Raw genomic sequence first — 13,675 nt, 5'->3', positions numbered from 1 at the left:
CTCGTTGAATGTGTGCGAAGCGGCGCTGCAAGCTGCAATAAAAGGCGGGAATTTTGGCGCGAAACTCACACACCTCTGTAGCTTCTGATTGGACGTATCATTTTTCTCACACGTGAAAAAACATCGTTCGCGATTCTGATTGGACGTATCACTTTTTTCACGTGTGAAAACCATCGTTCGCTCCTCTGATTGGCTAGAACTAATTTGCGTACGAAAATTTACGACATAGTTTTTTGGTGAGTATTTCTCAGTATGTATATAATAAAGCAGTATACTTAACGTACGAAGAGTGAAACGTTTCCTCAATCTGATCAGTGAGACTATCTGCCTTTTGCCTTGCGGCGCTAAGCGGATTATCGTAGAGTTGAAACTTTTCTTCGCGGTTATTAATCAATAACAAAAAATGTAAGGGAAGGGAGTTCTGTGACAGGGTTAGCTCGCTAGCGACAGGATACCAGGGGTACTTACCATTTACCTGGGAAAACCGGAAATTCCGGTTGGAAAATTACTGTCGGTTGCATCAAAGCGTGTAACCGTGAGGAAAAAACATGTTCTAATTGGGTGCAAAAGTGACATGTTTTGGCGCCAAACGTTCGAAGCTTGGAGTAGGCGGCTGTTGTCGACTTGATTTGTTTTTGCTCAACAAAATCAGTCCTTGCAAGATTTTTAGACGTTAAGAATAGTTTTTGGAGGCAAGTGTACTGTTTCTGAGCGAGAAATGTGACTGAAAGTTGTGAAAAATGAAATTTGAGCGGAACGCGCTGATCAAAAACAAATAAGCAACTTACCTTTGGCGTGACAGTTTGCTTTAACGGCTGTCAAAGTTCAAATGTGTGCGACAAAACACGTCATGTCTGGCACCCTATTACAACATTTTTTTGTCTCGTGTCCACACTTAGATGCAACCGACGGTAAATGGTTCTCGCCACTCCGTCTGGGGAGTTTCTGAAAATATGGGCTGTGATTTGAGGCTATGCAATTCCTTTCTACCCGTTTTAGTCTGTTCAACTGATTTGGTTCTTCCTCGTAACGGTTCATTCTCCCACTAAGTCAAATTTAAAATGTTTTGTGTTCATGCACAAGATTTCGACCCGGGTGGTTTGTGTAAGTAAGAAGCACCCCAGGACTCTTAACAAAGCTTGGATCTTTTTCTTCTTTTAATGTCCGTCAGCTACACCAGCTACTACAGCTCACAACTAACAGTAATCTGTGTCAAATACCGGCAACTTATTTGAGTAAAACGTAGGTTCGTTCAGGCTTGCTAACCATGAGAGTTACAAACGCTCTTCTTAGTGACTTATGCGAACTTCCTGTTGATCACAAAAGTGGGTCAAAACAAACTTATAAGACTAAACAATTCAAGAACTAGGAAACCAAAAAAACTTGACCGCTAAACCAACGGGGCTCTACCTTAGACCCAAACAGGAACTCCAATGTAGGTGACAATCAGGGTCAGCTATCGTCCCAAAACGAAACCACTCAAAGACTGACAATCAAATTTAATTAAACCTCAAGATAAATGACACTTTTGTCGACAACCCATAAGAAAGATAATAACACTCAAAATGGATTATATGGATTAACCTTGATCATCAAACCTGAACATAAGGAAACTACTAGAAGCAACTTCAACCACTCGTCTGACGTTACATATGTGTCACGGATTGGGCTTATGGAATCCAGAATCCTGGGTTTTGGAATCTGGAATACAGCTCAAGGAATCCGGAATCCCACTAACGATTGGTATCCAGAATCCAAGTGCCACTGACAAATACTGGAATCCAGTACCTAGAATCCGGAATCCATGGCGTGGAATCCAGAATCCAGGACTGTCTTGGATTCCCTTACATGGGGCGATTTATAAACTCTAACTTAATTATCCTTTTCCAGTTTAAGTTTAGTATGACTATTCTATGTACTTTAAGGCAATCAATAGTTACCGCACACAGGCTCCTTAAGAATTTTTCTCCTCGTTTCTTATCTAATCTCTAAGCAACCTCGAGTTAACACTTTAAAAGTGTCTTGTTAACATTTCTGTATCTTGGTTACATTCTTTCCTGTTTCATAGGAACTGTTGATACAAGTACAATAAAGGCATGCGCTCTTCACATCAATGAGAATTTGAAGGCATTAAAAGAGAAAAACAGCTCTGATTTTAGGTTTGTATAAGCATTGTAGCTTCATAGATTGTTGAATCGGCAGTCTCGGCATTGTGAAACTCGTTGCTTTGAAATTGCGTCCGGCAATAAAAAATAAAATAATACTTTGTGTGTCAGTGTATTTAGCACGAAAGTACTAATTGAGGACACTATTTTTACGTCTCCAACTGGACACAGGACCCCCATTTTACGTGGTCATCCGAGCGACGCGAAGGTCTAACCGCTTGCAGTGCAAAAGGAGTACCTTCATTTCTCAGATACTTTAAGACCGTCCTGAGTATTGGTGCAGCCGCAGAAATCGATCCCGCAACATCGCGCTCTACAGTCGAACGCTCCACTAAGGGCAGGGTGGGGGACCCCAGGTAGGTGAGGTAACCCGCCTATCCATATAATCACTCATTTCAATTTGATCACGTTTACATGATAGGTGGGGTGACCCGCCACATGTTACCTCACCCATCTGGGGTCCCCCACCTCAGTGTAAACACGCCCTAAGCTAATCCTGCTGAGGTTTTAAATATATGATATGTTCGCCTTTGGCAAATTCAAAGGAGGATAAATGAATTAATTTTTCAGGATCGATCTTTACTCTTAAGGCCACTTAAAGTTAAGGCTACTCCGTCGCGCGAATCTGATTTTGTTGCATTTCTTCGTCTTTAATATTAAATGATTTACATGTAGTATTACTTTTCCCTTTACAGCCAGGAGGTTGAAGATGCCAGATGGGCCGCTCAGAGCTTACTCTCCAAGTTACAAGTTGTGTCTTGAGATATGCTGACCAAGCGACCGTAGAAAGGAAGTCAAAAGAAGCCTTCCTTAAGTTGTTTTTAGGCAACCTCTTTTTCGATCCAACCGACTAATCCCGCATCAACTCAATGAAACGAGATCGAGGCTTAAGTGAACAATTGCATTCACCACTTCCACATTTCCCATAATGCACCTTATTTGCCCCCAAAAATTTTGAATAAGTATTGTTTTCAATTTCTCTTAGAACGGCTGTAATACCCTGGAGAAACGAAAAACAAAGGTTATGCAAAATTTGGGGGGACAAATAAGGTGCATTATGGGAAATGTGGAAGTGGCGTAAACAAAAAAGTGTATGTGGTCAACTCAAGCCTCGAATTGGTGCCTGTGGGTTTGTTAGGTTATGCTTATGTTACCTAGTTGAATAGTACAAACATAGCCCCGTCTGAAACATCAACACTGTCATTGTGAAAGAGGACGGTGTCCTAAATATAGCTGGTCCGTGAAAGATTGTCATTACAAGGCGTAACTTGGCATTGCCGAACAGTAGTTGTGAGTATTGGGATAAAAGACCATGGACGAAGGTGGAGGACTGTAAAAAATTATGCCCATTCATATTTCGGCACTGTCGCCTACGCTTTTACGCTATGATATGAGAGCCTTTTTTGTGTTAGCTGTGTCTTGTATGCTTGTCAAGGATTTAAGGTCCACTAAGCTACCTGACTTCTTGTGGGAGTCAACCTCAAAACCAGTGATGTGTTTTAAGCCAGTGATGATGAGACTGAACATTTTCATTTAGTAAGCCCAGGCACCAAACAGTAGTTCCGAACGTTACAACGGATGAATGTTTATATTTTAACCGAATGTTTCCTTTGTGATTAAAACTATAAAATAGAAGTGTCGGCAAATGTCTGTTAAGAGCGTTTTTCATTCAATGCTAAATATAGCCTCCCACGCAGGCGTTTTTAGGGGAACTCGTTTTTCGAGCTCCCCTAAAAACGCCTGCGTGGGAGGCTATGCTAAATGCTGACAATAAAAAACTCCATCTGTTTTGGATATTATTGATGAGTTTGTCTACGTGGCTTGTAAGGTGGCTTACAACCAGGAAGCTTTCCATTTCGAGTGGCAGCAAAGCAAGCCGCGAAAGAACACGTGAGGAACGACAAAGCCACGAGTATTGCGTCTCATTTCGCTTGCTATTCGCTTGTCTTCCCGCGATATCATCTACAGGGGTATACGCCCTAACAGCATTGAGGGTTCTTTTGACTTTCGCAAGACTCGGAACAGTGAGTGAAATGGCTGGGAGATATGGCCAACGGTTTTTTCTTCCAAGAAGACTACATCGTCTATTCATTTGTAGCTGTCGGAACAAAGACAGTACATCCTCCTCAGTTAATAGAAGACCCTGATTATTGAAGCCTTCCGTTCGGCAGACTCGCGCTTGTCCAATTAAGCTAACTTTACGACAGTTGCCCATAGAATGACGAAAATATCCGAGTGGGAATAGGAAAATATGGTCTTATGAACACCCTTCACCCATTGGCTCCCCCCTCCCCCACCCCCGAAAGTTTTAATGGGGCGGGCAATGAGAGGGAGAGGGATTTTATGAAAGGAAAGGAGTAGACGTTGTAGTTTCCATGGTACCACTGCTATTGCATGTAAATAGCCAATGAGAATAAACAGAATTTGTGCTAGCCTTCGATGAACTATGCGCGTAAGAGAATATGCATGAGGCAAGCCGAAATGCGTCCTGGGATCGTTGCTGGGAACGTGCCGCTCGGCTGTTTTTTTACTCGGCCAAATCCCCTTCATGCGCATACTATGCAAGCTAAAGCCTGGTTTTCACTACCTCATAAACATAAGCATAAACATAACATAAGCATAAGGACATACGCACGCGCAGAAAGGCAAATTTGACTCAATACTCGATACCAGCTCTCCTCAACCCAATGATAAACAAGATGGCACACGAAGTGTCCGCCATACTGCTTTTCATATGTTTGCATGAGGTCTGGGTCAAAGTGACTTATGATTGGTCCACGGCTTTTTCTTATGCTTGTGCTTATGTCAACCGAGTTTTCACTAGTCAAAACTACGACATAAACATAAGTGCAAGAAGAACACGAACTTGCCCGTTTTTTCTTCTTCTTGTACTTATGCTTATGTCGACCCAGTTTTCATTTGCTTTACTCATGTGCTTGTGCTTATGCTTATGCGCTAGAGAAAACCAGGCTTAAACGTTATTTCAATTTGATTACAACCTTGGTGAGGCATAAAACAAATCATAAGATCTCTATGGAGTGTTGAGCACAAAGAAAGCGGCAAAGTCGTTGAAACTTAAAATTCATTAGACTCTCCCTGATTTGTTAATAACTAGCTAGGCATTTTATTTTTAGTAAAATCGCCGGAGGGGAATGTATTGTTCTTTTGTAGATCTGATCCGTTGCAGTCAGCTGCAGTCCGATGCGCCATTGTTAACTTTCAAACGTCGAACGTCTGCTCTTATGCAATCTTTTTCATGTTTAATGTCAACTTCGCAAAAATTGCACTTGAAAAGCTGAGTGTCACATGTAGATATGTAGAGTATCTATAATCTCCGTGATGTGCTCAATGAATGTTAAATAAAATATGACAGGTCATGCTTTCATGAGCAGCATATTTTACATACTTCAGAAATCCGTCAAAACATGTCAGGGAAAACTCTTTGATTGGCTAGTGAATATAAACTTTAGATTTGGTCCGCAGGACAAAACTTCATGGTTCTTTGCCAACAAAGCCAACGGCTCCGTATCCAAAGTATTCCGACACTTCAGTTTGTAGCTTTCAAATCGTCAGCTTTCCATGGATATAAAAAACTTGCTGGATAATCTTCATGATCAAGTAAGCTGTTCTGCGTGCTTGAGCACTTTGACCGATCCAAGGCAGTTGCCTTGCTTGCACAGTTTCTGTCTTCACTGCCTGAATGAACTTGCAAGTATAAGTGACTTCAACGGCCCTTTTTTAACATGTCCAGAGTGTCGCAAACGTTTTAGGATCCCTGGAAGTGGAAATCCCAGCGAATTTCCCAGCAATTTTCGCATTAACAGTTTGCTAGATGTCTTGGCAATCAAAGAGTACAGTACCGCTAGAGTGAAATGCGGAAACTGCGACAAACTAAGTGCCCAGACATCATATTGCTTCCAATGCGGTTCTTTCTGGTGCGATGAATGCATTTCAGCACATAACATTATCCGAGCCAATAAAGAACACAGAACACTAGCGATAAACGATTTTCAAGATCAAGACATCGAGGACTTGTTAAGGCGACCGGCATTTTGCCAGAAGAGACACCATGAAAAGGAATTATTGAGGTTCTATTGCAAAGACTGTAAAGTCGCTGTTTGCAACACTTGTGTTGTAACACTTCATGATGGTCACAACAAAATGCTTTTACAAGAAGCTACAGATGCCCGCAGGTCGCAGATCAACTCCACAATTGCATCCTTAAAGCAAAAGGTACTGGAAGAACGAAAGGAAGTAGAAAAATACAACCAGAAGATCATCGAAATTCAAATGCAAGTGGCCGACGTGGAAAGCCAAGTGGAGAAGAATGTAGACCAAATAATCGGAATCGTTAACGCTAAGAAACAGAAAATTTTGGATGCTGTCGATAGTCAAGCGCGAAAATCGCTGGAGTTTCTCACATTGAAGAAAGAAAAAGTTCAAAATAAAGTGACATTAGTTGAATTAGCAACTGATCAAACTGAATCACTAATGAAAAGAGGCTCGAGTGCAGAAATCCTGGGATTCAATGAGACATTTGATACAATCCTTCAGAGACAGAGCACCGAAGGAAGTGTTGACTCGGAATGCATTTCTCGGTTTAAATTCACTGAAAGTAAAAAATTGATAAGCTTATTGAACAGTGAGGGGATAGGTAGTGTAAAAACTGTTTTGTTCGAAGTTTATAAAGATCAACAATTAGAAACTAATTGTAACGAAAGCAGTAAAGCAAGTGGTGGGATGGAAAGAGCAAATGTTCGTGGAAGTCCTTTTGAGCCGGTTCAGAAAAGAACCAGGCGTTTCAAATCCGTGCTTTCATTTGGACAACCGTCTGTTGAGATACTTGACAGGCCTTGGGGAGTGGCAGTGAATAGTCGCGATGAAATTGCTGTGAGTGAGTACGGGAACTGCAGGATCTCATTATTTAGCAGTGATGGTACTTACTTAAGATCTTTTGGTAAACCGGGTCAGAATAATGGTGAGTTTAGTTTCCCTTGCGGAATAATATTTGACAAAAATCACAACATTTTAGTGGCAGACTGCCATAACCCAAGGGTACAAGTCTTTGATCGGAATGGTAACTTTTTACGAAAGTTTGGTGAACAAGGTTGTCTTGATCACCAGCTTAACAAACCAGTAGGCTTATCAATAGACGACAACGATGATATTATTGTTACTGACCAAGGCTACTTGAAAAGTGCAATCAAAATATTTTCTTCTAATGGAAAATATTTACGTAAATTTGGAGAAGCAGGTTCTTTGACACAGCCCTATCATTGTATCCAAAACGGTCAATATTTTATAGTCTCAGACACTTGTTCTATTAAAATGTTTAATCTTGATGGAAAATTTATTTATACATTTGGAAAGAAGGGGGTAAATGATGGAGAATTGAATAAGCCCCGGTACCTGTCAGTTAGCAAAGACGGATTGCTAATGGTCTGCGATTCATACAATCACAGAGTGCAGGTGTTTGAACTGCCGAGTGGAAAGTTTGTTACAAAGTTTGGATGTAAAGGTAGCGAGAGAGGAGAGTTTCGTAATCCAAATGCTACCGCCAATCTTAGTGATGGGAGGATAGTTTTGTGTGACCAGCTGAACGATCGAATTCAGATATTTGACCAAATGTGATATGACTCGCTCTTAGACTCTTACCTTCATATGCAAAAGTGTGAACTACTTACTGTGTTGATCTACAATTCGCATTTGTGGCAAAACAAACAAACGTTTTTTATTAACTCTGCATGAATAGTAGGTTCCATTGATTGTAGTCTTTGTTTTCCGTTAGCTGACCTTATAACTGTAATAAGTTGCAAATATAATTATCTCAATAATATCTTTTAATTTCTACATAGATTTTTGATGTTTTGAATTGAATATAATGTTATTTTGTATGATTCCAGACTTCACATTTATTTTTTTTATGAGTAGTTCGTGCACATCAAACAACAGTGAAATTGTTTTCTCCAGGCTATAATTACATAATCAAAGTCGTTTAATTTTTTTGTCTTTGTAAACAAAGGTGTATTTGTCGGTGATCTGGCGATTACTAAATAATGTAGCTCAACAGTCTGAAATGTATGTTTGCTGTATAGTAATACAGCAAAGAATGGTTAAAAGTGCCCCAACATTTTGTCTTCTGAAGATATCAATTTGTGGAGGGTTAAATTGATTAAAATTAGGCCCGGGGGGTTTAATGGCACTTGCGCCTTCAAATAAGGGCCTTTTTACATGGAGGTGGGGGACCCCAGGTAGGTGAGGTAACATTTGGCGGGTCACCCCACCTATCATGTGAACGTGATCAAATTGAAATGAGAGATTGTATGGACAGTCGGGTTACCCCACCTAAGCGGGTTACCTCAGTACCTGGGGTCCCCCACCTCGATGTAAACAGGCCCTAAGTGTCTTGCAACTTTTGCCAGTACCATTTGCAAATGCAAGATCAGCTAAAACGTGAGCACCCCGTCGCCCCATGTAATGGAATCTTGGATTCTGGATTCCAAGCCGTGGATTCCGGATTCCTGGTACTGGATACTAGTCTTTGACAGTGGAACTCGGATTATGGATTCCTATCGTTCGAGGGATTCTGGATTCCTTGAGCTGTATTCCGAAATAAGACCCAGGATTGCAGATTCCATAAGCAAACGTTTCACGTAATTCGGATTCCACAAGCAAAAATTTCCCGGTTCCGGAATCGAATTCCCTTACAAGTGGCAAACCACGCTTTTTGAAGATTCCTTGAAGAATAATGGTGATCATGACCCCATCGTAGTGCGAAGTTTTCCTCATACCGGAGGTGTTGCCGTACGGGCAAACTGTTTCGGAGCAGGAGACAGGGCGAGGGCATGCAGTAGCAAAAGGCCAGTTAGGTGGACATCAAAATGTGTCGAAGGGTGATTGAGATGTGTGACAGTTGTAAGTTGAGGTCAAAAGGATTAGACGCGATCAAGAGAGAATATTAATGGAACAGAGAGGGAAACGCCCAGTCTAGCCCTTGGAATATGTGAATTTCACCAAAGTTATTTTTAAACCAACTGCTGGTTTTCAGACTCACGCCATCCAAAATAGATCAAAATAAAAATCAAAAACCATTCGACAGATAAATTCCAGAATCTGGGAAATGAAAGGAGGTAAATATACAAAGACCCTCTCCAACATTTGGGTCGAAGGAATAATTCGTATTCGAGAGATATCCGAGGAAATGTTTTACCCAAATTTATAGAGCGTTGTATGGAGACGCCATGCTGGAGCTCATCCGGATGAGCTCCAACATGGCGGACGGAAACCAAAAGAAACATCTGTTACCGAGCCTTGCTACAAAAGCGTGAATTTACTCCTAGAGGAACTCATAAACATTAAAGTAATACTTTTTCTAACACTTGAACTGATTAGATAGCAAAATTCTTCGAAAAAAGCCACATTTTAATCTAAATGACAGCTCTTTCGGCCGTCGTGAGTATGCTGCGTCAGGCAAAAGCTTAGAAATTCAAGAGTACTTTATGGCAAAACGAAGAACCCTTTTGAAGCGAAAATTTGTTTGAAAATTAGTTTTCAGCTGCTCTAATACACCATGAAAGTTAAATCTCCGTAGGATCGATAGTTTTGTAGTTTGAATTTTAGTGACGTCATATGACTCAAACCAACAATAAAACGCTTGAAATTAATCGAAGGTTTGTTTCGGGAGGGGTCCGCAAATTTTTAGTCACTGTTTTCAACAGAGAATTTAATAGTTGCCATAACAATATACTTCATTGCTTGATTTGCATGAGGCAGTCGCACAAAACAATCGATTAAATTGTACAGACGTCTCTGGAATTTTCCGTTTAACTACAACCTCTAAAAATATCTTTAGTGAAATTCGCAGATATCCCGGCTAACGTCCTAAGATTCCCTCTCCGTCCCATCAGTCTCTCTCGACACCGCACAATTTACACGATGGAAAAGTAGTCTTGCGACATTTTTCTCAGGGCCGCAGCCAGTATGAGGCAAACCGAGGCACTTACCCCAGTCACTTTTTTTCCCCAAGGTTTGATCCCAGTGTAGTGTAGTAACAAAGTAATCATAAAGACCCTTAAGAAAGTAGGCGGGGAATTCAACCATGGATATTACCTCAGTTTTTTTTTTCTTTCTACGGCCCTTGTGCTTGTGTTGATCGGTGTGTGTTGTTTCCTGCACACATTACACTTAAGAAAACCTGATTTCAGCCAATGAAAAAGAGTGTTGAGAAAGGGTAATTCTATTATTCTGACTCACAAATATTGAACTTGACGAATGGGTCCCCTTGTTTGATGTGAGTAGTGAAATGTGAGGATGAAAATGAGCAAACGTATCTCCACATATCGGTGCTGCTATGTTAATGTTGACTACCACCGGAGGAAGGCGATCCCTCAGTTAACCTCGTTCCCGACTAGGGCTTTTTGAGAAGCCCACGGGCGCTTATTCGAGGTGGGCGCTTATTAAATTTTCACCATTGTCATTACAACAAAAACATGACAAGAGGTGAGGATGAAACAAAGTATAATTTTTATTATTAATTGAAATTTTCTTGTAAATGCTAAAACAACAATTTCACTCTCATTGTCAGTAAAAAGGTTAATTATCGATGTCTCTGGCGCTGCCTCCTCGATGTCTGACAGCGTAACGTCTTCAGATGGGTCTTTGAGGAAATTTCCAACCTTATTATTGACTGTCCACAATGAATTTAGAGATTAGAGACTGTAAGACGTCACAGGGATGATAATCAATATATACTGTTCTTGTGCACTTCAGTAGTTGGTTTTATAAACCTCGAGAGTCAAAGGATTTTTAGGTTCAGATCGATTTATTTTTCAATCCATAGAGTAGACCAGAGTAAAACTAGCCTGCGAGCAAGACTCACGAGAACGCCGCTCGTGGCTTCGCCGCTCGCTCGCGTGTTCTCGCGAGACTCGTTTCACTCGCCCAAATAGGAGAGCTTGCTCGCAGGCTAGAGTAAAACCACATTGAGCAACAGGAAAGGAGCCAGAAAATCATATCATTTACGAAGCGTCTCACGTTCCCGGCTTGACATGATGTCACACTGTAACGTTACATATGTCCGCAACATTCAAGAAAAAAAAAGGAGAAACTAAGACGCGCTTGATCTCTCTCCAACTTTCGCGCCATTTTTCACGATCCCTGCTTGTGATCATCTTGGAGCCTGTTACAGGCTAAGGCTAGGATATTAACCTTAGCTTTGGAAGTTTTTGGAGTGATTTCGCTTTTTAAAAGTTGCTTGTATTTTACAAAATGCTGTCAAGAGAATGACGAGACATAAAGCCTTGTCGAATTACATAAACTTATTGAACGATAAAAGAAATCAGACTGTAATTGACAGTTGAATATAAAACATACACCCAAGGCGGAGTAACCGGTGAAGCGTATAGTATACTTTGGAATTTATACTGAAAAAAACAAAGATTGGGTTGGAAGAATTCAATTAAGTCTCAAATCAAGACTCCATTGTTCTTTTAGTTTTCAAAGTCAACAAGTCTACTTTGACCGTTGGTTGCATATTTTTGTCATGGATATAGAGATGAAGTCGAAAAGCAAACTTCATGATGAAGTTTGCTGTTCTGTGTGCAGGTTGACTTTTACTGATCCAAAGCAGTTGCCTTGCTTGCACAGTTTTTGTCTTCACTGCTTGAATGGGCTTGTTAGAACAAGTGAATTTAACGGCCGTTTTTTAACATGTCCACAATGCAACAAACGGCTTAAGATTCCTGGAAGTGGAAGTCCCAGCGAACTTCCTAACAATCTTCGAATAAACAGTTTGCTGAATATCTTGGCAATCAAAGAGTGCAAAACCAAAACCCCTGAGGTGAAAGTAAAATGCGAAAACTGCGACAACCGGAGCGACAAGACCTCATATTGCTTCCAGTGTTATTCTTTCTGGTGCGAAGAATGCATTATAGGACATAACATTATCCGAGCTAATAAAGAACACAGAACACTGGCGTTAAACGATTTTCAAGATCAAGACATCGAAGACTTGTTAAGGCGGCCAACATTTTGCCAGGAGGAATACCATGAAAAGGAGGAATCGAAATTCTTTTGCAAGGACTGTGAAGTCGCTATTTGCAACACTTGTGTTGTAACACTTCATGACAACCACAGCAAGATGCTTTTGCAAGAAGCGAAAAATGCCTGTAAGACAAAGATAAACTCTATGGTTAAATCTTTAAAAGAAACAGCACAGGATGGCCGCAGGAAGGCAGAAAAATTTGACCTGAAGAGCACCGAAATTCAAATGAAAGTAGCTGACGTGAAAGGCCAAGTACAGACGAAAGTGGACCAAATTATCGAAACCATCGAAGCGAGGAAACAGGATATATTGAACGCAGTCCGAAGCCAAGCGAAAATATCACTGGAACCTCTCACAAAGAAAAAAGACGAAGTTGAAAATCGAGTGAAGAAATTGGATTCAGCAATTGAACAAACTGAAATTTTAATGAAACAAAACTTGAGTACCGAAATCCTAGGATTCAATGAAACATTTCATACAATTCTTAAGGAGGACAACACCCATGCAAACAGTGACGCTGAATTTATTCCTCTATTAAGTTTCAGCAAAAATGAAAACTTGATAAGCGTGTTGAACAGCGAGGGGATAGGTGATGTAAAAACCGTTTTAGCAAAACTGAATCGCATTTTCAGGCCTTTGTTGTCCTTTGGACAAAAAGGTAAGTCTGTTGGAATGCTTCACTTCCCTTGGGGGGTGGCAGTAAATAATCATGATGAAATTGCTGTAAGTGAGTGTGGCAACCACAGAATTACAATATTCAGTAGTGAGGGTACCTACTTGAAATCGTTTGGTAGACGGGGAAAGAGTAATGGTATGTTTAAAAACCCATCAGGGATCGCTTTTGATCAAAATAACAATATTTTAGTAGTGGACAGTTTTAATCACAGGGTGCAAGTTTTTGATCGGAATGGTAACTTTTTAAGGAAGTTTGGTGAACAAGGAAGTCTTGATCACCAACTTGAACACCCTAACGGTTTATCAATAAACGGCAACGGTGAATTGATTGTTTCCGACAGCGGCAACAAATTCATCAAGATATTTTCTCCCTATGGGAATTTTTTGCGTAAATTTGGCGGAGCAGGTAGTTTGGTCACTCCTTTCCACTGTATTCAACACGGTCAATTTTTTATAGTCTCAGACTGGAGTGATCATTCCTTTAAAATGTTTGATCTTGAAGGAAATTGTATTTATAAATATGGAAAGCAGGGAAAGGGGGACGGAGAGTTCTGCGACCCTCGTCACTTTTCAGTGGACAAAGAAGGATTGTTAATGATCTGTGATGGATGTAGCAACAGAGTTCAAGTATTTGAACTGAACGGAACTTTTGTTACAAAGTTTGGGAGCAAAGGTAGTGAGAGAGGAGAGTTTAAGTTTCCAAATTCTACTGCAAATTTGAGTGATGGAAGGGTAGTTGTATGTGATTCATGGAACCACAGAATACAGATATTTGACAAGATATGATGGTATC

At 40.6% G+C, this 13,675-nt stretch overlaps 3 protein-coding genes across 3 annotated transcripts in view; all 3 read left to right on the top strand.

The window, feature by feature from the left end:
• The window catches only part of LOC140929616 (condensin-2 complex subunit G2-like), a 32,534-nt gene extending 28,706 nt beyond the window's left edge, over nucleotides 1-3,828 (top strand). Inside the window, exons 33-34 of the mRNA XM_073379370.1 lie at nucleotides 2,069-2,159; nucleotides 2,861-3,828. Coding sequence (XP_073235471.1) covers nucleotides 2,069-2,159; nucleotides 2,861-2,927 — 158 coding nt within the window. The 3' untranslated portion in view covers nucleotides 2,928-3,828. The remainder of the gene's footprint in view (nucleotides 1-2,068; nucleotides 2,160-2,860) is intronic.
• A 1,850-nt stretch (nucleotides 3,829-5,678) lies between these two features.
• On the top strand, nucleotides 5,679-8,222 carry LOC140929615 (E3 ubiquitin-protein ligase TRIM71-like). The gene has a single exon (XM_073379369.1). The coding sequence runs from the start codon at nucleotides 5,745-5,747 to the stop codon at nucleotides 7,794-7,796; it is 2,052 nt and encodes a 683-aa protein (XP_073235470.1). The 5' UTR covers nucleotides 5,679-5,744; the 3' UTR covers nucleotides 7,797-8,222.
• A 3,482-nt stretch (nucleotides 8,223-11,704) lies between these two features.
• On the top strand, nucleotides 11,705-13,668 carry LOC140932150 (uncharacterized). The gene has a single exon (XM_073381796.1). It carries the CDS (start codon nucleotides 11,707-11,709, stop codon nucleotides 13,666-13,668), a length of 1,962 nt encoding a protein of 653 aa, XP_073237897.1. The 5' UTR covers nucleotides 11,705-11,706.
• The last annotated feature ends 7 nt before the right edge of the window (nucleotides 13,669-13,675 follow it).

This window comes from Porites lutea, chromosome 3, assembly GCF_958299795.1.
Source record: "Porites lutea chromosome 3, jaPorLute2.1, whole genome shotgun sequence".
Classification (NCBI taxonomy): domain Eukaryota; kingdom Metazoa; phylum Cnidaria; class Anthozoa; order Scleractinia; family Poritidae; genus Porites; species Porites lutea.
Note: the sequence above shows the minus strand (reverse complement) of the source record. Positions and strands in the feature narration are given on the sequence as shown.

What these genes read in the sequence shown, in the direction of transcription:
- LOC140929615 (XM_073379369.1), top strand. Translation starts at nt 5,745, where the DNA reads ATGGATATAAAAAACTTGCTGGATAATCTTCATGATCAAGTAAGCTGT.
- LOC140932150 (XM_073381796.1), top strand. Translation starts at nt 11,707, where the DNA reads ATGGATATAGAGATGAAGTCGAAAAGCAAACTTCATGATGAAGTTTGC.